This window comes from Rattus rattus, chromosome 4 (assembly GCF_011064425.1).
Source record: "Rattus rattus isolate New Zealand chromosome 4, Rrattus_CSIRO_v1, whole genome shotgun sequence".
NCBI classification, from domain to species: Eukaryota; Metazoa; Chordata; class Mammalia; order Rodentia; family Muridae; genus Rattus; species Rattus rattus.
The window spans coordinates 1,010,199-1,035,313 of NC_046157.1; the positions used below are offsets into that span (position 1 = coordinate 1,010,199).

Here is a 25,115-nt window from a genome sequence, read left to right on the forward strand (position 1 = left end):
CATATCTGTTTTAAATGTACCCATGTCTTCATTACTGTTCTGTAGGTATACAGAGAAATATGACCAAGGCTATTATAAAAGAAAGCCTAAAAAATTAACTGGGACTTAGAGTTACAGGGAACTTACGTGGTCATCATGACAGGGAGCATGGCAGCAGGTAGGCAGGCCACGGTGCTGCAGCCATAGCTGAGAACTTACGTCTGATTCACAAGTTTAGAGAGAGAGACAAGAGGCAAGCGTTTTTGAAATCTCCAAGTTCATTCCCTGTGACACTCGCTCTTCCACAAAGCCACACCTCCTAATCCTTCCCAAACAGTTTCATGAACCCAGGGACCAAGCATTCAAACATATAAATGAGCCTGAGGGTGTCATTCTCATTCAAAGTACTAAAATCCCCAACTCCTTCCTCCCATCCTTGTATGAACCCTCAATTTCTTCCTCCCACCAACCCCTCCATGTTCTCTTTTGTTGTTAATAACCCACTGAGTCCTATCTCTGCTGCCTGTTCACTTAATTTTGTGCAGATAAGCTACAGTGTGTTTGTAGATATAGTGTCCGTGTCATGTCTAGAAGACAGCATTTCATAGCATTCTTCCTCATCCGCTGGCCCTTAACATTCACCTCACCCTTCTTCCAAGATAGTCCATGAGTCTTGGGGTGTTGGTGGGGATATAGGTATCCCATTTAAGGCTGATTAATGATAATTAATAATCTATAATTATCAGCATCCTGACTGGTTATGAGTATCTGCATTACCTGGTGCCCACTGCAGAGAGAGACTTCTAAGCTTAAAAATTTAGAAAAATGGGAGTACATTCAGAGTGCTATGGCCCTAGACAAGCATAAATAGTTAGAAGGCAGTTTTATGACGTCTTTAGCAAAGTAACTATACTAGATCCTTCCACAGGAGATTAGGACCCCTGAGCTATGGACTTTTTTTTTTTTAACCAGAAAGGCTTTTTGGCTTCTGAATCTATTTTATTTTATTTTGGACAGGGTCTCACTATGTAGCCTAGGTTGACTTTGAGCGCCACAGTTGTCCAGAATCTACTTTCCAAATGCTGAGATTATAGATGTGTGTCACCACACCAGCTTTAGTTTCTGACTCTCAATAGTTTAAAATTTAAAACTTAATTTCACGTAGAAATTAAGAGGCAAAATAATGATTGATTTTATTGAGTGATTGTGCTTCTTAATGATTCCTTTATAATCATTTGCTTTCTTCATTTTTAGTGCATCAAGGTTTAATTCGAATATGTTCTAAACCAGTGGTTCTTCAAAAGGTAAATTCTGATTCTAAAGTTTCAAACACTGCTCTTATCACTGGATGTTAGAAACAGTGTTTCAGCAGTAAATGTATAAAAAAAGCCTTTTTTAGTTTTAGCCACCAACACCCATTTTCTTGAGACAAGTTCTTATACATTGCATGCTAGCTTTGAACTTGATATAGCCAAAGGTCACTTGGAACTTCAGTATTGCTGCCTGTACTTTATAAATGCTAGAATTACGGGTGTATATCAGTGTGCCACGTTTATGTAGTACTGGGGACTGAACCAGGCCTTTATGCATACCAGCCAAGCAATCGGCCAGCCAAGTCCAGCTCACCCATGCCTTACATTTTGAAGTTTCATATATAAGTACCAGCTTCTGTTAGATAAATATACTTCTAAGGAATAAAATGATGTTACATATACTTTAAGTGTTTATTTGTGTGTGTATATGTGTGTGTTTGTGTGTGCACATGCTATGGTGAGCTTGTGGCAGTTGGAAGGCAATGTTTAAGATTTAGTTCTCTTCTTCCACCATGTGGGTTCTAGGAATCGAACTCAAGGCATCAGGCTTGGTAGCAAGTGCCTTACCTGCTGAGGCGTCTTGCTGTCCCTGATACCGACATCTTTACAAAGACCCTTTACAATTTAGGAGAAGATATAAATGTCTATACATTTAGTTAGAGGGACTCCCAGTCCATGAGTGGAATGAGAGTTTGGGTCACATGAGAAGAGGGATGATTTGTAGTGGGTTTCGTAGATAGATGTGCTAAAAATTCTCATTGGCTACAGTCACTGTCTTACCTTCCCAGTTTTCTTTTATTATGTTGTCTTACTTTCTTTAGTTTATTGCAGAATCTCTATTAGTTGCTATTTTAGTATAGAAAATTCTATAGGCCATTATGTTCTGATATCAGCCGTCCCATGTGCCTACCAATCAATAATGGGATGTTGTCTTCTCTAGGATGTTGAGTCAAGGTCTGAAAACCGTTGGGCCTCGGAGGAAGTCAGAATGGGCAGGTGGAAAGTACCCACATACAAAGACTACGTGGATCTTTTTCAGAATCTTTTAGGCTGTGACCAGATGGCGGTAAAGTTTTAAATACATATATTTTTATTACCCTTTCACATTTGGGGCGCTTACCACACATTCATGAGGCAGTCAGAGGACAACTTCCAATAACCAGTTCTGTCCTTTCACCAAGTGGCTCCCAGAGGTTAATCTCAACTTTTAAGGCATGAGAACAAATGCCTTTATTTACTTAGCCATCCTCTGACCTCTTTGTTTTTTTATTTTTTTGAAACAGGGTCTCATGTAGCTCAAGATAGCCTGGAAGTTATGTATGTAACTAAGAATCAACTTGAACTCCTGATACTCTTGTTTCCAACTCCAATCAAATTCTATAATTTGAAAGCTATAAAAGTACTCCGCTTCTCATCTTTATTAAGATGCTCTATCAGCTAAACAAATACAAACTAAAAACCAAGCAGACAAGACACCGTGTCGCAGAAAAACTAAGCAGAACACTTCCATAGTATAGATGTCTTAGTCAGGGTACCTGTTTCCATGATAAAACACCATGATAAAAACAACTTGGGGAGAAAAGCATTTGTTTTGTTCTGTGTTTCCATAGCATAGTCCATCCTTGATGAAGTCAGGACATGGACCTGGATACAGAAAATGAGGCAGAGACCATTAAGGCTGCTTACTCCTTGTGGCTTGCTTTTTTTTTTTCATCCAGGACCACTTGCCCAAGTGTGGTATTGACTACAGTTATCTGGGCCCTCTCACTGTATCAATTATCAATCAAGAAATATCCCAAAGACTTGGCTACAGGCCAATCCTCTGAAAGCATCTTCTCACTTAAGCTTCCTACTTCTAGCTTATGTCAGGTTGAATTAAAAACTAGTAAGAACAGGTATAAGATTTTAGAATTTTGTTGTACTTTTAATCTTTTTTTTCTTTCTCAAGACTTTAAATTTTGTGAAGCCTTGGCTGTCCTGGAACTTGTTCTGTAGAACATACGTAGAGCTCACAGAGATCTGCTTGCCTCTGCCTGCGCCAAGTACTGGGATTAAAGGCATGTGCCACCACTGCCTCGGCTAAAAGTTCTTTTTTTTTTTTTTTTTTTTTTTTTTTTATTAACTTGAGTATTTCTTATATACATTTAGAAAGTGTTATTCCCTTTCCGGTTTTCGGGCAAACATCCCCTCCCCTCCCCTCCCCACCCTCCCCCCATTGCCGCCTCCCCCGACAGTCTAGTTCACTGGGGTTCAGTCTTAGCAGGACCAGGGCTTCCCCTTCCACTGGTGCTCTTACTAGGATATTCATTGCTACCTATGAGGTCAGAGTCCAGGGTCAGTCCATGTATAGTCTTTAGGTAGTGGCTTAGTCCCTGGAAGCTCTGGTTGCTTGGCATTGTTGTACATATGGGGTCTCAAGCCCCTAAAAGTTCTTTCTTAAAGCATATTTAAAATAGTGTAAGTCAAAGCAGTTAAAAATAAAAGCGTAATAAGTAAAATGAGGGCTAAGGATGTCATTCAGTGGTAGTGCATCTGGGTAACATGCAAGCAGAATCCTGGGTGTGTGTTGCATAAATAAGTTCACTTTTAATACTCCTCCTCCACAAAGTGAAGGTCCTTCTCTCTATCTCCTCACTTAGTCTGTCCTTCCTTCACTTTGCCTATTTCTCTCTCAGACTATCTCCTCTTCTCTGTGCTCCCCTACCTACTATCTCCTGCTTGACTTTGCTAAATACATTCTTTCACTATGCTACATCCACATCTGTCTATTTGCTGGGTAGATTAATCTAGTTTGTTTAATAATTCTGAGGGGTCAACATGTATTTATTAATTATATCACTTGTATTAAAATAATACCCCTTGCCTAATAGGTTTATTTTAATATATATCTCAACAAAACAATAAACTAGGATAAGAAAATTTTTACAATAGGTGATTTCTGTCCCATCAAAAATCATATATTGTTATGCTTTTGGTGCTTTGGTCTTTTTGTTTGCTTCCTTGTTCTGGTTGGCTTTAAATAGTATATCAAGTGGATGGGTGTACTAGTGACAACGACTTGAATGGTTGCTGGTGTCTCCAAGGGGGAAGCTAACCTGGGCTATATGAGATCCTGCCAGAAGAAGACTGTATCAGGGTTTAGTCCTCAGTAACTGAAATGTAGGAAGGAAGGAGAGCTAGAGAGGAAACAAACTAAGTATGCTAATGTGTGTTTATACATAGATACGTAAACTAATTGACCTAAATGCTTTGACAAAGTTGACCTGTATCCTCTCATTCACATCCATGTATACAGTATTAAATCATACTATGTGATTAAAATGTCACAATAATTTGAAAAGATGTGTTAAGTTTTGAAGCTTTAAACCTTCAGGCAAATTAGTCATAGTATGTATATATTATTTCCATCCATCCTCAGTAAACATGTACCTGTGAAAGTATACATTATAATGCTTATAAAATTTTTAGTCTAAGATTTTTGAATTCTTTACATTTTTCTTTATTTACAGGATTTTATCTTAGGAGATGAAACATTTCTTTTTGTAAATTCCTCCCTTAAAAGTCTGAATCATTTACTCTATGATGAATTTATAAGATCAGTTTTGAAGATTGTGGAAAAGTTGGATCTTACACTGGAAAAACAGACTACTGGAGAGCAGGAGGTTAGCGAAACCTAACTTTGCATCATTGTAATACCAACTCTTAGCCCGCTCTGGGAAGAAAGGGAAATAGGTTGTTTGTGATGATTATGTGCCTTGGGTGCTTTTTTGTTGAATGTAATCCAATATATAGAATGTTATCAAAAGAGTATTCAAAAAGTGATTTTATATGGTTAGTGTGTTAAAATAATGCTTTTTAGTCAGGTGTAGTGCTATTTGTGATACCAACTTTGTAAAGCTGAGGGAGGAAGATGAAGAGTCCAAGGCGAGCCTGCTTTATAAAATAAAACCGTGCCCCAGCAAACCTGTATATGGATAGCATCCATGTTAGGTAGCTCACAACCACCTGTAACTCCACCTCCAGGGGACCCAGTTTGGCCTCTACAGGCACACATGGGCCTGCTGAGGCATCCCCTGTCCCCAGAGCCCCATAGAACTTACCCCCCGCCCCCCATCTTTTATAAATACAACAAAGACCATTTACCTGAGGTGGACTGGACATGTGGCCTTACATGTATTCTGGCACTGTAGAGATTGGGTTTGGAGGATTGCTATGAATACAAACCCATCCTAAGCTACATAGTGATTTCTATATCAGTATGTGCCTGCTTCAAAGCATACATAAATATATGTATGCAAACACAAACCTTCCCTAAAGATGCTTTCTGGAACCATATTATCAGCAAGCCCACCTACAATTTAGAACATGTCTAGCATTTTTAGTTTTAGTCACTTCTCTTTCTCTGATGTTGTCACCTGCCACCTCGGTGACAGCTGCTCTCTCAGACCTTTGCCAGTTCTCACTCTGTGATTTTTGTTTTGTTTGAAATACAGTCCACTATATAGCCTAGGGTGAGCATTTAACTCACAATCCTGCATTGGACTCTAAAGTGCCAGGATTGTACGATGCACTACCACACTATGTTTCTACATTTCCTTGTTTAACTTTAGAATTTGAGTACAAAAAGTATATCTGATAACAGATTTGAGAATACAACCTTAAAAATATGGTTTTTTATATGAGCTGGGCCTGGTCTTATATGTCTATAATTCTAGATCTTAAAGATACAGAGTTCAAGGCCAGCCTGGACTACATAGCAAATTTGAGGCTCATATGGCTACAGAGTCAGACCTTGTCTCAAAAAATACATAAATAAATAGAATAAAATCATGTATTTTCCAAAAATAAGTATCTTTCATTTGTGTTATTATTTTGAATTATTTTTCTATGTAGCAATTAGAAACTGATGCGTCATTATTGATGGTTTCTTCTTTTTGAAGTGTGTCTCTGTCCAGTTGTCATTATTTTAAAAAATACAGCACTTCCTTATATTGGCTATATGTTGGCTTCCGACACTTGGGAGGCAGAAGCAGAACGATTGCCATGAGTTCAGCGTGTAGCCTACTCTACAGAGGATAACCTTGTCTCAAGAGCATTTTTTTTTTTTTTTTTTTTTTTCCAGAGCTGAGGACCAAACCCAGGGCCTTGTGCTTGCTAGGCAAGCGCTCTACCACTGAGCTAAATCCCCAACCCCCTCAAGAGCATTTCAAAATGAAAAGATAATGCCCTCCCCACCTTACCCTTTGTATTTGTCCCATTTTTTTTATAAGTCCTTTGGCTTTCTGCTTCTATTCCCATTATTCTTAAAATTCTTAAGAACTTCATTACGTCTTTGTGTTATTTCCTCATAAAGCACTTCTTTATGCCCGTTTCATTGGACAGTTTTTTGTTGAATAAATGCTGTAGTAAATGGAACAGATCTTGATCTCGGACAATTTTCAGGACGGACGCACTGCTGATGTCTGGGTGATCCCAACTTCAGATCCAGCCGCTAACTTGCACCCTGTAAAACCAAATGATTTTTCAGCATTCATTAACCTGGTGGAGTTTTGCAGGTATTTTGTAGAGTTTTATTTATTAAAGAGTGAAAATCTGTTTAATAACTCTAATAGAGGAGATCCCTTGTATAAATGTAAGAGTTAAAATAGTAAATGACTTATAATCTAAAATTGCTTCTATAGGCTTTTAAAATATTCCTACCAGTTTAGACTTAGCTTTTGGGTTTGTTTGTTTGTTTGTTTGTTTGTTTGTTTGTTTTTTTGGTTTGTTTTTTCTGGTTAGAAGATCTCAGGCAGGAAAAAAGAAGCATAAATATCCTTAAAGGTGTGGGAAAGTCTAAAAATATCTTAATGTCACTTTTAATGTCTCATAGTTTTACAGCTTAGTAAGAATTAATAGAATAAAAATTTCTTCCTTAAATATTTTGTCTTTATAGGGAGATTCTTTCTAAGAAACAAGTAAGCTTTTTTGAGCCATGGGTGTACTCATTTGCATATGAGTTAATTTTACAGTCTACACGCTTACCACTCATCAGTGGTTTCTACAAATTGCTTTCTATTGCAGTGAAAAATGCCAGGAAAATAAAATATTTTGAGGTAAGTGTTTCTTAGGAACTAGAACAATTCTTGTGTTTCTTTTATAGCTCTTATGTTTATAGAGTACTTATGGCATATGTAGTTTTAAATCTAATTTTGATAATTAAAAAGAAAACTGGTATGTGGATGCCAATTAGAAGACACTTAAAAAGTAAGTAGCATTTTCTACTCTGACTTTTAAGTATCTGGATAATTATATAAGATTACCAACTCTTCAAATTACTCTAGAAATCCCAGATTTTCTTAAGACTTGCTAGTCAGAGACACTTCTGGGAGTCTACAAGAAATCTATGTTATAAATACTTCAAATGTCCTGGTGCCATGAAATTTGGGAATGACTTTAGTTGTACAGCTGAGGCTCCTATTGGTCACACAGAAGCATTGGATGTAGCCAATGTATTTTTTACTGGAAGATGAGGAAGAGATGGAGTTGGCCATTGCCTATGGCTTTGCACAGTTCCTAATTTTCCCCCTGTTCTCTTTCTACGTGGTGTCTGTTGGAGTTTACCCTTGGAACTGAGTCTCCCTTCTCCTCCAAATTAAACTATGGCAACATGAAAGGGATTGGTCCTCTGGAGAAAGATTGAGAACTGGAAGATGAGGGTGTGGAAGTTCTTGGTTCTTGCTTGACATACTAATTTGCTGCTTTGTTTGACAGGGAGTTAGCCCAAAGTGTCTGAAACATTCTCCTGAAAATACAGAAAAGCATTCTTGCTTTGCTTTATTTGCAAAATTTGGCAAAGAGGTAATATTTAAGTAATTTGTCTTAATGTATTATAGGATCTTTTAAAATGGTTGTTTAGTTTAAAAAATTCTAATTGTCAGTAACATATATATATATATATATATATATATATATATATATATATAGTATATAGTATTTTGTATTTGTCCATTTGTTTGAGGCAGGCTCTCATTATGCAGCCTTAACTGGTTTGGAACTCATTATGTAGACCAGGTTATCCACAAACTCATAGAGATCTGCCTGCCTGGGTCTCCTGAGTGCTAGGATCAAAGGTGTATGTCATCAGGCCAGCTTTTTTTTTCCTTCAGTTGTTGAAATAATAAATCTCTTTATGTGTTTATGGGTGCTTGTGTATGTATCATGGTGCACATATACATGTTAGAAGATAAATTACAGGAGTTGGTTCTCTTATGTCAGTATGGGTGTTACAAACTCTGGTCAACAGTCTTGGTGGCAAGCTCCATAACCTACTTACTGCCTGACTCACTGAGCCCTCTCTCTAGCCTGGGAAATTGGTTTCTTAAAGACAGATTGGGAGTGAGGTTTTGTTTATATGCTTGATTGCTGGGTTGCACCCTGCTAAACCAAATGCTTTTTCAGCTTTCACTAACCTGGTGGAGTTTTGCAGGTACTTTGTAGAATTTTAATTTTTTAAATTTAATTAAATTTATTGATGGTGGGTTTTTTTTTATATATATATATAAATTTACTTATTGTCTATGCATTTGACACATGTGGAGGTCAGAGAACAACCTGCAAAGCCAATTATCTTCCACACTGTGTCACCTGGGCCAAGCTCAGTTTGTCAGACTTGATGGCAAGTGCCTTTACTAACTGAAGTATCTTTGTGGCTACTTTATGTGACAGGGTCTTAAAGTGTAACCCAGGCTGTCCTTGAGCTTCTGTTCCTCTCCCCTCAGGGAGGCAAATGTTTGTCTTGATAGTAAGGTCTTTTAAAAGCTTAACATAGTAAATCACTGTTTCAAAAATTGCTTAAATTCCCAGGAAAATAATTTGATTGAATGATGACAACTCAAATATTATAACAATATATTGACCTGTATTAATAAATAATTATTCATAATAATGGGTTTCATTGTGACAATTTTGTATCTACCTATAATATACATTGATCATATCTCACCCCTTAGCTTTATAAAAGGGGGAAGTCTTATATAAAAAGCTTTATATAGAGGGGAATAAGTACTTAAACAAATTAACTTTTTCTGGGAATTAGCATTTAGCTTTTAAGCAAATATAGATATGACAAATAAAGGCTGCGTGCTTGTTCTTCACATTTAAGGACAGGGTGCATATTTTTAATTTTTAATTTGTGTGCTCTTTTTTTGTTAAGGTGTCAGTTAAAATGAAGCAGTACAAGGATGAACTTTTGGCTTCTTGTTTAACATTTGTTCTGTCCTTGCCACCTGACATCATTGAACTTGATGTTCGAGCCTATGTTCCTGCATTGCAGGTAGGTGTGTTTTAACTCTGATCACCATGTTGTTTCCTGGGGACTTGGAAATGCCAAGTTAAAGCAGGTGTTTACCCAGCAGTGAGCTTGAATACTTCCTTGCTAGTAGGTTTTTAATAACAGAGATTGCTCTGCTCTTCCCCTACAAATTGACCTGAGAATTAGGTCTTGCATGTGTTGAAAGCCTGCAGTAAATCCTCACCCATGGACTGCTGCTGTTTGTTTTCCTCTGCTGTTTTGAGCTATGTCCACTAACTTGTAGCAGTTTCTCAGGTTTAACAATAGAAAACATATCAATTAGAAACAGTAAAAATAACTGACGTGGGTTTTCCTTTTTTTTTTTAAAGATTTATTTTATTTATTATATATAAGTACACCGTAGCTGTCTGCGGACACCCCAGGGGAAACCATCAGATCTCATTACAGATGGCTGTGAGCCACCATGTGGTTGCAGGGATTTGAACTCAGGACCTCTGGAAGAGCAGTCAGTGCTCTTAACCACTGAGCCATCTCTCTAGCCCGGGTTTTCCTTTTTAAGTCTTAATTTTCTATTTCAATTTTTCCCTGTTTGTATTGACATATAGATGGCTTTCAAGCTGGGCCTGAGCCATCTGCCATTGGCAGAAATAGGTCTGCATGCCCTTAAAGAATGGTCAGTTCACATTGACAAGTCTATAATGCAGCCTTACTACAAAGACATCGTCCCCTGCCTTGATGGATACCTGAATACGTCAACCTTATCAGGTAAGTCTTACAGAAATTTGGAGGAGTACCATAAATAAAATTGGAATATGCTAATAAAGTTGATCTAGTATTTTTTGAGCTTGTAAAGTTCCATCACAGAATAATCAAAGTGTATTTGGTTGGTTTTTCTTTTAATTTGTTATTTCTTGGATGATTTGTAATATTTTATAGACTGGAAGGAAACAAGCTTTTTTTGAGAATATAATTACAAGATTGCTTCCTTTCTTTCCTCTCCCCACTCTCCTTCAGATACATAGCGTGTTTGTTCACTAACTGTTAGTACATGCATATTTTCATACGTTCCTAAATGTTACCTGTCGAGTTCCTATAGTGTTCCTTACTCGTGTCATCATGGCTGTGCTTTTCCTTGGGAAGACCACTTCTCCTACTCCCAGCTGTCCTCAGTTGCTGGTAGTTTTTTCTGTAGGGCTGAGGTCATGCAGGCTTTTCATTGTCCCGTTTGTCATGCTCATTGGTGTCATCCTTGTTTAGCTAATGTTAGGACAATTAAGTTGGTAAAGTCTTTGTGGTTATAGCTTCTGATACTGCTGCAAGACATGATATCATTTCAAACGCCCCGAAGCTCTGGTTATTACAGTCTTTTTGCTGTCTCTTTTGCAGTATTCCTGAGCCTTAGGTATCGTAGTACTCTATACATGTCTTTCACAGGGCCCAAAAATGTTGCATTGTGATTGGTTGTGGTTTTCTGCAGTCGTTTCTGTGTAGTGCTGAGAGAGGTTTCCTTGATGAGGGTTGAAGACTACACTTACTTGAGGGTATAAGGACACGTTTATACATTGTTGTTAGGGATTATCCTGGTTTAATAAATCAGTGATAGGTTCTCCTATAACATCTCCAGTGACATTGACTTCACTGGTACTGATTAGTTAGCTAGGTTTCCTATTGTTGAGTATTGAAGGTTTTTTTTTTCCCCCTTGGTTTTTGAGGTCCTAAGTTCAATTATAGAGCTGTTGGTAACACCAAGGTATGTAGGTTTGTAGTACTGGGCATGGTTTCCCATTGTTGAGTGGGTCTTAAGTCCAGTTATAGAGTTATTGGTAACATCAGTGTTTCCATATCATTACTTACTCTTAGGGTTATCATACCATGCTTATTATTGATGTGGTTCATAAGCATCACAGCAGGGGAAGAGTGTTCATTGCCTTCTTCCTTTGATAACCTGAATGGTACCTTTTGGTACCATGAAAGCCAGTCCTCAGAGAGGACACTGAGGTCAGCTCCTGTTCAGGAGTCTCTGGACCCTGTTTCTGAAGTGCATGATTTGCTTGGCAGAGGGACTTACCTTCTCCCCCTGTTCAAGGAGAACAATAGGCTCTTCTGGCTATCAAAGTTCCTATTGAGAAATCAGCTATTATTTCTGATTTCTGATATGTGACTTGTTTTTGTTTTTTGTTTTTTGTTTTTTTTTCCTCTTCCTGACTTCAACACACTTTCTTTTTCTGGTATGCTTAGTGATATGATATGCCATTAGGATTTTATTTTCTGGTCTTGTCTATATGATATTCTTTGTATAGATGTATCTTTTCTTAGATTGGGGAAAGTTTTTTTATGATCTTGTTGAAAATCTGACCTATGGCATTGACTTGGGATTCTCCTCCCTCATCTATACCTATAATTTAAAGATTTCATTTTTTTCACAGTGTCCCACATTTTCTGTGTCTTCCTTTCCTATGTTTAAGAATTTTTTCATGCTTCCCATTCATTAATTTTTTTAGAATTGTCTTTGAGCTATTCTGTCTTCTGCTTGATCCATTCTGCTTGTTTGGTCTTCTGAAGTGACAATTTTGGAATTTTGGTTTCTTTTAAAAACATAGAAATATTATAAGAATATCTTTTCATTTTAACCCCAGGTGTGAGATATGGGGCTACTTCATATTGTCCACAGAAGCTACCATGATGTGCCTCATGCTCTGGCAGGGGTGTGACTTTTGACAACTGCGATAGTTTCTGCGATTGTGTGATGTTTGGAATTTTGGGGACCTTTTGGATGGTCTATAAAATGCTAGGGCCCCAAGAGTGCTGTGGGTTGTTGGTCGTTGTTGGTCTTGGTTTAAGTAGTGATGTGCAAAGAAGAAACAAGAGGAAGAAATTAGATACTCTGATGGTGAAGATTGAGCTTGCTCCAAGGAACTTAACATGTCTAATCAGCAGAAAGTAGTCTAACAATAATGTCACCACCCCCTTTCTGACCTGTGACTTTATTCAGGGATCTCTTTCCTTTCCTCTCTATCCTTTTTTCTCTCTTTCTTGTGTTATGAGGTTGAAGGGGTTGAGAAGGGTAGAGGAATGAAGAATCCACACTGTTATCAAAGATGAGCTACTGCTTTCCTTTGGGTTTCTTGCTTGGGCTGTGTATTTTTGAATTCCATGTTCATTTCAGTTTGAGTCTTCAATGTTTCTGTTTCTTGATTGAATTCTATTTTAAGTCTTGGGTTATTTTTGTCATTTCTATCAGGTTTACGTTTGTATTTTCTTGGGTATTCACTCAGGGCATTTACTTAAGCTTATTCTTCATGATTTCACTGAGCTGTCTCTTTGTGTCTTCTTTAAAGGCATTGGATTCCTTGATGAAGTTTAAGAATTTTCTTTTATATTCTGTGTCTTGGAGTTCATCTAGGTAATTTTCATTGGCAAGCATTTCTATAAGACTGGTAGGTTTGAGAGAGAAGACATGGGCTTATTGCTGGTGTTCTTGAGATAAAAGCTGGGCATGTGGACTTCCTTTGCTTTGCATTATAGACAGAGCAGGTTGGGGCAGAAGAGAAAATGTGGAGCATGTTGGTTCTAGAGGTTAGAAATGGCTTTTGTGGATTGAAGTGAGGTGGACAGATAGGATGTGCTTCATGATCAAAGCCTGGTATTGGCAGAAGATAGGAGTGAGTAGAAAGGTTGGCTATGATAATGGGTTGGCCCTATGGTTTGGGGATTGGTAGGATTAATCCAGGCCCAAACTTAAAGCTCTTTTGCATTGAAGGCTCTGAAGAACAGAGTAGGCTGTTGCATCGGTTGCAAGACCCATACTATATATTTGAAAGTCAGGGGCACTCAACAGACTACATCCTAGAGGAGAATATGGGAAGTCTGGGTATGACGTGGGGTGGTAGAGGTTACACAGAGTTATTTATAAATGGGTACAGGTAGGTCAGGTCCTTAATCAGGACAGAAGTCGAGGCTGTGGGACATAGGCTAGATCTGGCTGGTTCCTGAAAAATGATTAGAGGGCAATAGGGAATATTCACAAAGCTGGACCCTGAAGGAGGACATGGGAAATCTGGGTATGGAGTATGGTGGAGGTGGCATAAAGGAACCTCTGTGTGAGTAGATGCAGGTTAGGTGGGTCCTGGTGCAAATCTAGAGATTGGTTGAGGTGAAGAAGCAGGTAATGGGACAAGTCTATGACATGGGCTATAGGACTCTGTGGAACCTTAGAAGTCCTCATTTGGTGCTACTGTTTTGGGAATTTAGGAGATGCACTCTTGATTGAGGTAAGTTCTTCCCTGGGGGTGGCCTCTGAAAGTTTTATAGCTTAGGCCTACTTCCAGTTTACTATCTTTCCTTTATGTTTGAGGTTGAGATGTTATTTCTGAACTTCCTGCTTCTGCTATGCTGCTATGTTTTCTTGCCTTGACATAGTCTTATTACTTTAAAACCATAGCTCAAATAAATCCTTTTATAAGTTGCCTGGTAGTGGTGTTTATCACAGTAACAGGAAATTAACTTAGATAGTCCCTAACTGGTCAGCAGCCCTAAATTCAAACACATTGTATCTACCCATTGTTGGGGTCTAGGAGTCACCTCATAAACCACATGAACAACTGATCTCAGCGGATAGTTTATATACCTTAGGATTGATCAAGGGTTAAAAATCTAGACTGGGGAGCTGGTTGTAATTTTGAGTTAAGATCCTACAAGGTTTTTAAGTCTAAAATCTACAAACATCAGTGCCAAGTTATTCCACCAATCAGGATTTAGGGATAGAAACATGTCTTTGTTGTACACTTATCTCCCATTGGTTGGGGCATTCAACTGTGGCAGGGGACTTGGCCTTGTCTAACATTCATGTCTTAATTTGCCAACCAAGATGTCAGTCACCCACATACATGTCTCTTTCTGTCAAGTAGGATGCCAGTTCCCAGGAAGGTCATGGGAACTTAAGCTTTACTCAACCCTTACTCAAAATGAATAGATACAGGTATCTCTCTTATATTGGGATCCATCCTAGGGACAGCGTATAAAAGCTTATAAAGGTTGACTCAGGTCTAAGCTTATTGTGGGTAACTGTACAAAGCAATTCCACTGACTTTTATTGTAATTATTTTCCAAGGGCATAGAACATAACTTACACATGAGAAAGTTCCCTAGTAAAAGCAGAAACAACGTTAGAAAATTTCCTTTTAATTTTATTAACAGCACAAAATGGCAGGTAACAGTTATCTAGGTCTTAACACCATAAAGACCAGCTTCCAGCACATAAGAAAAATCAAGGTTAAAAAAAAGAAGAAATCAAGTTAAGAACTAGAAGAACTGAGGTAGTGGCAATCAGGATTTTTGAGATCCAAAGATTTGGTGAACTAAGCCATACCCACCATGCAACTCATAGCTACTGATAATAACTCCATGGCTGTGGAATAGTCATCAGGCAATGGAAAATGAACATAGGTCAAAGATTTTATTTAACTCAGCAGTTAATAAGAGAAAGAAATAGATGTTACAACTGCTTCCCACAACCTGAATCTTTAAAAAAATTTTTTTAACTTTAAATTCCTTTGTGAGCCAGATGATGATGGCTTGAACACCATTAATCCCAGAATTCAGGAGGCAGAGACCAACAGATCTCTGAGTTTGAGGATAGCCTTGTCTGCAGTGAGTTCCAGGACAGCTAAGGGGCACACAGAGAAACCCTGTCTTGAAAAACAGCAACAACCACAAGACAAAACAAAACAAAACTGTATTTGTGTCAAGGTTTCACGAAGAGCAATAATATTACTTTTTTTAAACAAAATATTTTTTATTTGGTGATGGGAGGGTATGAATGAACTACTTTTTTTTTTTTTGGTTCTTTTTTTCGGACCTGGGGACCGAACCCAGGGCCTTGCGCTTCCTAGGCAAGCGCTCTACCACTGAGCTAAATCCCCAACCCCTGAACTACTTTTCCTCATGTAAGGGTCAGAGGAAAACTTATAGGAGTGATTCTTTCTTTCTACCATGTGGTTTCAAAGGATTAAATTCAGGTCATCAGTCTTGGCAGTAAGATACCCACAAGGTATCTCAGCTGTCCATACTTAAAGTCTTAGAACATCTTCCCTTAAAGTACTATTGTAAAGCAGTAATAAATAAAACGTATAAATGGAAAACTTTCCTGTATAACTAAGACCTAAGCTGCCAACCTGTTGTCCCACCATCCTTCAATGTACATTTTCTACCTCAAAGTTGTGGCTGTACTTAACCCTGCAAAAAAAAAGTTCAAATCAGGACATTGGCACATATGTGACTGACATTCACTCCTTAGATCCTTTAGGAACTTGTAGTTTATAAACATTTTTGTATACTAGTTCCTTTAAGCATCATGTGTCTGTTTGGGTTTTTCTAATGTTTTCTCATGATTAGACTTGTTGGCATTCAGGAATTGCTACACCAACCATATGAACACTCATCTCAGTTAAGTGAGACTAGTTTATTGAATAAACACCACAAGACTGAACATTCAGGACCATAAAAAGGACTCAGAAGCCTATTCTCAGGGAAGGCTTATTAAGGAAAAAAAAACCAAAGCGAGTTCATATACAGGTGCAGGAAGTGTTGCCCGATGATCAGCTCTGACTCTAGTCATTTTAGACATAACAGCCCATATTGGCCTTTAACTTGATGGGTCTTACGTAAAGCTTTGTGGAATTTCTTAAGATTAACAAACCTCATACAGAGTTTACAGGACCTAACAGGATACGTGATCAGTTGACAGTGTTCTGAGTCAGATTATTTTTCTGTGTCAATGACTGGCAGGCATATTACAGCAACAATATGAAATAGCTGGCAGGCATGGAACAAAATGGCTACAGCTATGCTGGGGGAGGGGGCAGGGATCAAACTATAAAAAAATTCAGTTTAATGAGGTAGTGTTCCTCCCTTGAAATCTGACCCACTATTAAGAGAGGTTTTTGTTTGTTTTATTTTTGTCTTTTGGGTTTTTTTGGTTGTTTGTTCTTTACTTTTCCTTAATGAATCTATATTTGTTCTACTCAGATAAAAATGTTAAAAAAAGAGGGTGATGGTGTTTGAGATAGTTCAGTAGGCAGTAACTCCCAGCCTTCATGACCTGAATCTAATACTCTGGGACCCAAGTGATGGAAGGAGAGAACCAAACAAGTTGTTCTCTGACCACCATATACATGCTGTGGCATATGTGTATCCTGTGATTAAAAAGCACAACTCTCATCTTTTATTGTGCTGTTTGTTTGTTTGTTTGTTCGTGTCTTTCCTGGTTTTGGTTGTTTTGTTTTGTTTTGTTTTGTTTTGTTTTGAGACAGCGTTTCTCTGTGTAGCCCTGTCTGTCCTGGAACTCCCTGTGGAGACCAAGCTAGCCTCAAAGTCAGAGGTCCGATTGATTGCCTCTGCCTCTTGAACACTAGGATTAAAGATGTGTGCCACCATTGCCTGGCCACAGATCTCATCTTAAAGGGAAATAAGAGATTGTTTATTTTGGAACTGTTTTGAGTGACTGTACCCTGGGAACACAGCTTTAAGTTACCCTCAAATTCGATGTTCCAATGTGGAAGCAGTTTCACACAGTTTTTGTAGTTTTGTGGAACTGAGAAAGTCCTAAATCAAGGCAAGTTTAAAATACATTGATGGGTACACCAGAGAGACAGGCACAAAGAGGTGGGAGAAGCTTCCTTCTAGGCTTAAGATGGCATTCTTAGCTTTTGGATTGGTAGAAACTAGTTGCAAATGTTCTAAGAGGTTTTTGTCTATTGTCACAAGATAGTACTTCTGAGGTGGACAAAGAATAACAGCTCTAGAGGGCCAGAACTAATCAGTCTCTAGACATGCAGCATTCCAACGTCTCCACAGGACTGAGATTCTGATCTCAGTCAGACTCTGTGGACAGTGTCCATTCACAGTCTCTACCCCCAAGTAAAATAAACTTTAGGGTAAACACTGTAAATACTTCATGAAAACTTCCCTCATAGTAGCTCTAGTGTCTATTCATTCACAGTTCTTCCTGCGTTGTTTATTGCTGTGATATTACAGAATGATAGTTTTTGCCTCCATTGCTTCTTTCTCTCGATTTTGCATTCTTTTAACGAAATAACTTTCCTTTTCCGTCCCAGTAGGAACTTAAGAAATCTCATGTTTTCAAGGATTTGATTATGAGGCTTGACTTGTCACAGGTTTGGCATGTGTCTTAAGGTGGAAGGACTAGCTCTTACCACCACAAAATGGTCAGCCTCTTTTAAGCGCACCTTACCCAAGCCCAGAGGGGCTTCTTTTGACAGACAGTGATATTGAAAAGACAGCAGATCTATTTGTGTTCCGTAATTTTATCTTTTGAAATCATATTTTAAGTAACAAAGACTTTAATGTTCCTGTTTGATAATGTGTAAATGTTGCTTAAAATGTTTTTCCTGTTTACTGCCCACAGATGAAACCAAGAACCACTGGGAAGTGTCAGCACTTTCTCGGGCTGCTCGGAAGGGATTTAATAGAGATGTAGTGAAGCTTCTGAAAAGGACAAGAAATGTTTCATCTGTAAGAAATCCTTTTCTTTTCTTTACCTTAAGTAATTCAGAGATTAACCTAGGGAAATTTTAAAAATCTTCATTTAAATGTTAGTTCTTTTGCATACAAATTTAGAGAATGACCTAGGAATAATTTTGGTATCTTTTCAGCAGGGAAAACAGCCAACATTAACTATTTAGCTTCCCGTCTTGATTGTGCTTTCTTTGCTGTTCCCTACTTTGCACAGTGAAGGGTGTTGTGGTTCATATTCACAGGGGAGTGAGGACTGATGCGTCCTTACTGCACGTAAGACTGATGATCCTTACTGCACGTAAGACTGATGATCCTTACTGATGCCTGCATTGGGTTGAACTCACTCCCGTCTTTCTCTACGATGATTTGCTTCCTTGCTCGCTTTGCTTTGTGCTTTTGGTGATAGTATCTTGGCAAGGTGTTTGTTTTTTGTTTTTGTTTTCTTCTTAATTTATTATAGGGTAGGATCAGAAAAATAGAAAGAGATTTAGTTTGGAAAAAGTATTCATTGCTTGAAGTCATAGTAAAAATTGAGAAGTTCAATGTTGAAAACTAACTAAAAACTCTTGGATATGTATATTCAGTTTTCGAAGCTTTTGATTGAAAGACTAGATAAAACTATAAATATTTTTTAAATTTTTGAATAATTTTATCATTTAAACAGTGGAATAAAATTACTTGAACAGAACTTAGGATTTGTAAACAAAGTTTCTTCATGATACACAATGCCAATTTCCTAAGATCACGGAAGCAAGCCCTAAACCTTGCTGTGAAGAGACACTATGACCAAGGCAACTCTTGTGAGAGAAAGGGTCTAACTGAGGGCTTGCTACAGTTTCAAAGCTTTAAGTCTATATCACTGTGGCAGGGAACATGGTGGCATGGAGGTAGACATGATACTTTTTCTTTAAATTTTTGTTTTGTTTTGTTTTTCAAGACAGGGTTTCTCTGTGTAGCCCTGGCTGTCCTGGAACTCTCTCTGTAGACCAGGCTGGCCTTGAATTAGAGATCTGTCTGCCTCTGCTTCCCAAGTGCTGAGACTAAAAAAGTGGGCATCACCACTGCCCAGCTCTTTAAACCTTTACCTTTGTGAGTACCAGACTTAGTTCTGTTAAACTCTCTGATGCCCTCAAACTGTACATTTTTATTTTCTTTGGTTCAGCTTGTTCCTTTTCATTATAGATCTGCGTAAGAGTGACCACTAATATTCACATGCCACAATCAATACTAGGCTATCTTTTGAAGTGTCCTCGGCTAGTACCATTAGTCCAAAACTTAATTTACCCTCAGACAGATTTTTTTTTTGAACAGTGGCAGAAAACACTTTCATTCTTCACCAAAATAGCACAAGAATGGCCTCTATGACACTTACTAAAATCCTTCTCCTCTGAATCCTCATGGGTTGGGTGACCAAAATCTATATTGCTCTCAATACCACTGTCTTCCATGATACTACTAGGATGGCCTATTAAGCCTTGCTTAAAGTGATCAACTACTTTCCTAATCCAGAGTCCTAAAGTATATGTTCTGTCAACAAGCAACATGGTCAGGCCTGTCACTACAATAAATACCTCAGTCCCTGGTCCAACTTCTGTGCTAATCATTGTTCTGTTGGCTGTGAAGAGACTATGACCATGATAACCCTTATAAAAGAAGCATTTAAATGGGAATTGCATAAAATTTCAGAGTGAGACTTCATCATGGCAGAGAGCATGGCAGCACAGAGGCAGACATGGTGTTGAAGAAATAGCTGAGACTTCTACATCTGGATCTTCACGCTGCAGGAAGACAGTAATGCTGGTTCTGGCCTGGAACTTTGAAACCTCAAGGCCCATCCCTAGTGACATATTCCAAGGCCATGTTTCCTAATCCTTCGCAAATAATGCCAGTCCCTGATGATTAAGCATCCAAATGTATGAGTCCTTGGAAGCTCTTTTTTTAAAAAAACAAATTTTTATTTATTCACTTTACATCCCAGTATCAGCTTCTTCTATCCTCCCAATACCCCTTCATATAGAACTCTCCCTATTTTTCCTTCCCCTCTCCTTTGCGAAGGGGGATCCCTTGGAGGCTCTTCTTATTCAAATCACCCCCTTTTTTATGTCTTTGTTCTTCGTATAGTGGTGGTTAACACAGATTTTTGTTTTGCTGTTTTGGGTATATGTTAGCACTTTATTTAGAATTCTTTGTGATGAGACAGGATGCATACTTATACAGGCCTGCACTCCCAAAGAGGCTGCCTGGCAGAATACTCCTAGGTGATACTTTGAATTGTACGTAGAAATCCCCAGTTTTTTCATGGTCACTGTGTCCTCGGTTGCCTTCTGTTGATGTGATAAAATGCAGACCAAACCAACTTGGGCTGTTATAGAAATCAGGCTCTTGAGAAACCAAGCAGCACTCAGAGAGTTGGAAAGCTCACTGTATTCCCATCTCTGTTGTGGGCCTGAAACACAGATAGTGCTTTGTAAGGTCTGTCCCTACCTGCAGTTTTTTTATTTGTCTATGGTTTGAATATTAACAGTGCTGAAATCTCTGTCTCCACACTGCCTGAGGGTGGTCTCAGGACCTCTGAAGGACGTTTACCTTCATGTTTAACTATGTTTACAGAAGCAAATAGTGTGGGTACTGATCAGGACGTTCTTTCTTTAGCAAACAAGGTCAGTTTCTATGTTAACCATTTCTTAGCATTATTTGCACTTGCTTTTTCAACATAGAGGAAGGGGATTCAGCTCAAACAAGCAGGAGTACAACAAGCTGAGCCCAGTAAAGTTTCTAAAAAAGAAAAAAAAGTTTTACAGCACTCAGGCAGCGGATTGTAGAGGAAAGCACTATATTATGTTAGGTGCGTATTAAAATAATTGCTTACTGTATAATTTTCTTTCTTCAGTGGGAAGAAAGGTTTTAGACTCACAGTTTTAAGTTCATCATCAGTGGAAGATAGTACCTCCCAGAGGCATGAACTGAAGCAGAAAACCTGCTTATGACTTACTCTCCATACCTTTCTGAGTTTGCTTTCTCATATATCCCAAGACCATCTACCCAAGGGTAGCACCACCCACTTTAAACATTTAGTCAAGAAAATGCCCCACAGACATGCCCACAGGCCAGCACTATAGAGCCCACTCCCCAGTTGAGGGGTCCTCTCCCAGGTTATTCAGATTTATGTCTGAATTTGACCAACATTTTCCCTCAGTGAATGAAGAAAGCCTTCCTCTTCAAGGGAAATACCTATCAACACACAAATATTACAGTGAGTTTGCTAGCTGATCCTTACATATCTCTCTCATGAGATTGGTGATGATAACAAATGTAACTTTAGGCATCTGCAGTGAAACGTGTCAACATTTAGAAAATCTGCTTGCTCTACTGAACCAGTTTTTTCAGATGAGCAATGCATGATTGTAAAAAAAAAAAAAAAAACAAAAAAAACCCAAAATTCATTCAAAGTGCAAGATAAATGAATTTAGCATATTAGAGTCTATGTAAAAGCTCATTGATAAAGCTTCACATTCTATCTTATATACTATGAAGGATAATTAGTGAACAACGATGACTACAAAGTTCTACTTTCTCTTCTCCCTGTGTATGAGCTCTGACTCCTTCGAAGTTCTTTGTCCTTGTGACTCCTAAAGCCTTTGCATTAATATGAAGCAGATCCACTTTTCCGGGGTTTTTGTTTTGAAAATAATTTTCATAAAAATATGTTGTTTTAAACATAGCATTGACTTAGCATTATTTAAATGATATCTTTTAAAAGTTTGAATTACTAATATGATATTTAGGAGTGTGTCCCGTATAAACAAAAGTGCCTTGGGAGTCCTTGGTACTTCTTTACAGTATAAAGGATCTTCCCAGAACTTGGGAGCTGCTGGCCTGGTGCTGGACATCAATCTGTAAAATTGGAAGAGTTATATCTTGTATGGATTCTCAGTAGCATTGATAATACTACTGAATAAAATTTACATAACTATTCAGAGATATTAACAATGTAATCTTTCCTTTTCACTTTAATTGTAAATTCATTTATCACATTTATACAACTGAATACATTTTCAGGACGAAGCAGTGTCCTTAGAAGAAATAAGAATTAGAGTAGTACAAATACTTGGATCTCTGGGAGGACAAATAAACAAAAATCTTGTAACAGGTAAGCTTCTTCCTAAGGTAACCCTGTAGATATGTTTGCTCTTGGAGTTGACTATGTGTCTGTTTACTTTTCATCAGCTCTTCTGCAGGCATCTGATGACGTCAGGGTCACCTGGGCAGTAATAGCTTGTGCTCATACATGCTGTGTCCAGTTCTATATTATTGCCACTATTGTTCTGGGCTACTAGTTTGGGCTACTAGAGCATAGTATTCTATTTCAAATTTCTTCAAAACTGGTCAGTTTCCCTTTGCCCTATCTAGTCACATTCAGAATTTGAAATCATTCTTTTTACTTTTCAAAACTTGTTGGATCCTCGAGTTGATCAGCTCAAAAGACTTTATGTCTGCTTCTCTTTCTCTTCTCTGACAAGAATGAATTATGAAGCCCGGACTGAATGGCCTAGAACATGCTAAACAAACTAGCTAGGCTTTACACTTAGAAAGATCTACCGTTTCTACCTCCTGAGTGTTTGCATTAGAGGGTATGCAATCATGCAGGCTATCAAAGACTTTTTAGTCTTTGCAGGTAGCATCTTCCGACCTTAGGTGTGGGACAGACCCCACCAGGACTAGTCATGTGGGAGAACGCTAACCTTATGTTTTTTTCTTTACTTTTTAAAGATTTATTAATTTTACATGTTTGCCTGAATGTATATATGTGCACATCATTACTGCCTGGTGTCATGGAGGTCAGAAGAGGGCATCTGATCCCCTGGAACTGGAGTTACAGATGGTTGTGAACCATAGCGCAAGTGCTGGGAACCAAATAAAGGTCTTCTGCAAGACCAACAAGTGCTTTGAACCACTGAGCCCGCTTTGCAGCACCTAAACTTAATATTTTAATATGTGGATATTTTAAGTGTTTTTATATTAGAAAATCTCAGCTGTCTTTACTTTTGGACTTTGGTATTAACTGGAGAGTTTTAGCTATTTAAGAAATTAGAACCTATACTTGGGAAAATTTGGTGGTCTTTGCTTCTGTGTGTGCATGTGCAGGTGCATGTGCATATGGGAGCCTGAGGCTGATGTCAGGACTCTTCCTTGACTACTCTCCACCTGACTCTTAGAGGCAAGATCTCTCACTTGAACTAAAGGGCCTGCCTGTACATCTAGGCTGCCATGTTCACCCAGGATTTACTTGTTGACTTGCAATCTGAGCTCTGGTTCTAATGCTTATATGAAAATACTTATCAACTGAGCCACCTCTTTAGTCCCTTTAAAAGACGAGATTTGGTTCTGTTTTTGTGGAGAAAAGGTCATCAGTAATCTTGGCTGGCCTGGAACTTATACAAGGATGTTCCTGCTTCTGCCTCCCAAGTGCTAGAATTAAAGGCATGTGTCACCACAGCTGGCAAAAAGGAGATATTTTTCAAATATACTGATTATTTTGTATCCTGTTTAAAGTAGCTGTCACTGAATTTGCATATTCCTATTGAATAATGGTTTTAGTTAAGTTAAATTTAGAAATAAGACCTTCAATGGTTTTCATATTCTTTCATAACTAAAGCAGAAAAAAGGAAAGACAAAATGTTTTAAAAGTACCCTAATTTAGCTAATGAGCTGTAAGAGTAAAGATCTTGAATTAAAAGCACTCTTCTAACACTTTTTTATCAGCTACATCAGGAGAAAGGATGAAGAAGTATGTGGCGTGGGACAGGGAGAAAAGACTCAGCTTTGCAGTGCCCTTCAGAGAGATGAAGCCCGTCATCTATCTGGATGTCTTTCTGCCTCGGGTCACTGAATTGGCTCTTTCTGCTAGTGATCGACAAACTAAAGTATTTTCTATTTCATTTTATTCATTGTTTATAGTGCATTGCTTTAAAAAATCTCTTCTAATATTACTTTTAAATGTTTTCAGATGTAGGTGTCATTGATAAATGAAAATTAAGTATAAATCCTCATAATAAATAATAACCTGTAATAGAAAATTTAATGCAAAGTGTGTTTGAAAGTAGTACTTGGCAAGAGTTTGATTATTTATCTTAACTTTAGAGATTGGAAACAGATAATCTCAGATGTTACCACTGATTTGTACATTTTTTTAAATTTTTTTTATTTTTTTTTGATTTGTACATTTTTAATGTGCTTACACAATGTACTTATTAAAGTAATATTTACTAATGAAGCCAGGATGTGTAGTTTTGTTTTGTTTTGTTTTTCCTTTTCTTTTCTTTTTTTTGGAGCTGGGGACCGAACCCAGGGCCTTGTGCTCGCTAGGCAAGCGCTCTACCGCTAAGCTAAATCCCCAACCCCAGGATGTGTAGTTCCAAGGTGTGTGAAATATAATTCATATGAATGTATTACCTTCAGAGTCTGAAGTTTTTAAATTTCAATTCTTAATTCTTGGATAAAGATTAAAGTGAACACAAGTATTAATTATATTAAAAACTACTATCTTCTGTTTATTTTTTTTGTTTTGTTTTTTGTTTTTTGTTTTTTTAGTACACAGTAGTTACCATAATACTTTTTTTTCTTAAATGGCTAATTAAAGAAAAAATTTAAAAGTATTCTTTTGTAAATATGGTAACCAAAGCTTTGTTGAACTTGGTCCCTCTAGGTAGCAGCTTGTGAACTGTTACACAGCATGGTTATGTTCATGTTGGGAAGAGCCACTCAGATGCCTGAGGGTCAGGGGTTGCCGCCCATGTACCAGCTCTATAAGCACACGTTTCCTGTGCTGCTTAAACTAGCATGTGATGTGGATCAAGTAAGTACATGATTATGATCTAAACAGTTGTAAAAACTCCAAAAACATAAGATCTCAAACTGGGCATGGTAGAGCACTCCTGTAATCCCAGCACTTGGCAGAGACAGGAGGGTTGAAGAAAGTGTGGGCCAGTACCAAA

The 25,115-nt window shown here is 38.0% G+C and overlaps 1 protein-coding gene across 1 annotated transcript in view; it reads left to right on the plus strand.

Moving 5' to 3' along the window:
- Prkdc (protein kinase, DNA-activated, catalytic subunit) overlaps positions 1–25,115 on the plus strand; it is a 200,364-nt gene that overhangs the window by 23,662 nt on the left and 151,587 nt on the right. The window contains exons 14-25 of the mRNA XM_032899802.1: positions 1,234–1,283; positions 2,233–2,358; positions 4,802–4,954; positions 6,735–6,847; positions 7,228–7,387; positions 8,046–8,132; positions 9,487–9,606; positions 10,191–10,350; positions 18,011–18,117; positions 22,180–22,270; positions 23,884–24,044; positions 24,827–24,976. Coding sequence (XP_032755693.1) covers positions 1,234–1,283; positions 2,233–2,358; positions 4,802–4,954; positions 6,735–6,847; positions 7,228–7,387; positions 8,046–8,132; positions 9,487–9,606; positions 10,191–10,350; positions 18,011–18,117; positions 22,180–22,270; positions 23,884–24,044; positions 24,827–24,976 — 1,478 coding nt within the window. The remainder of the gene's footprint in view (positions 1–1,233; positions 1,284–2,232; positions 2,359–4,801; positions 4,955–6,734; positions 6,848–7,227; positions 7,388–8,045; positions 8,133–9,486; positions 9,607–10,190; positions 10,351–18,010; positions 18,118–22,179; positions 22,271–23,883; positions 24,045–24,826; positions 24,977–25,115) is intronic.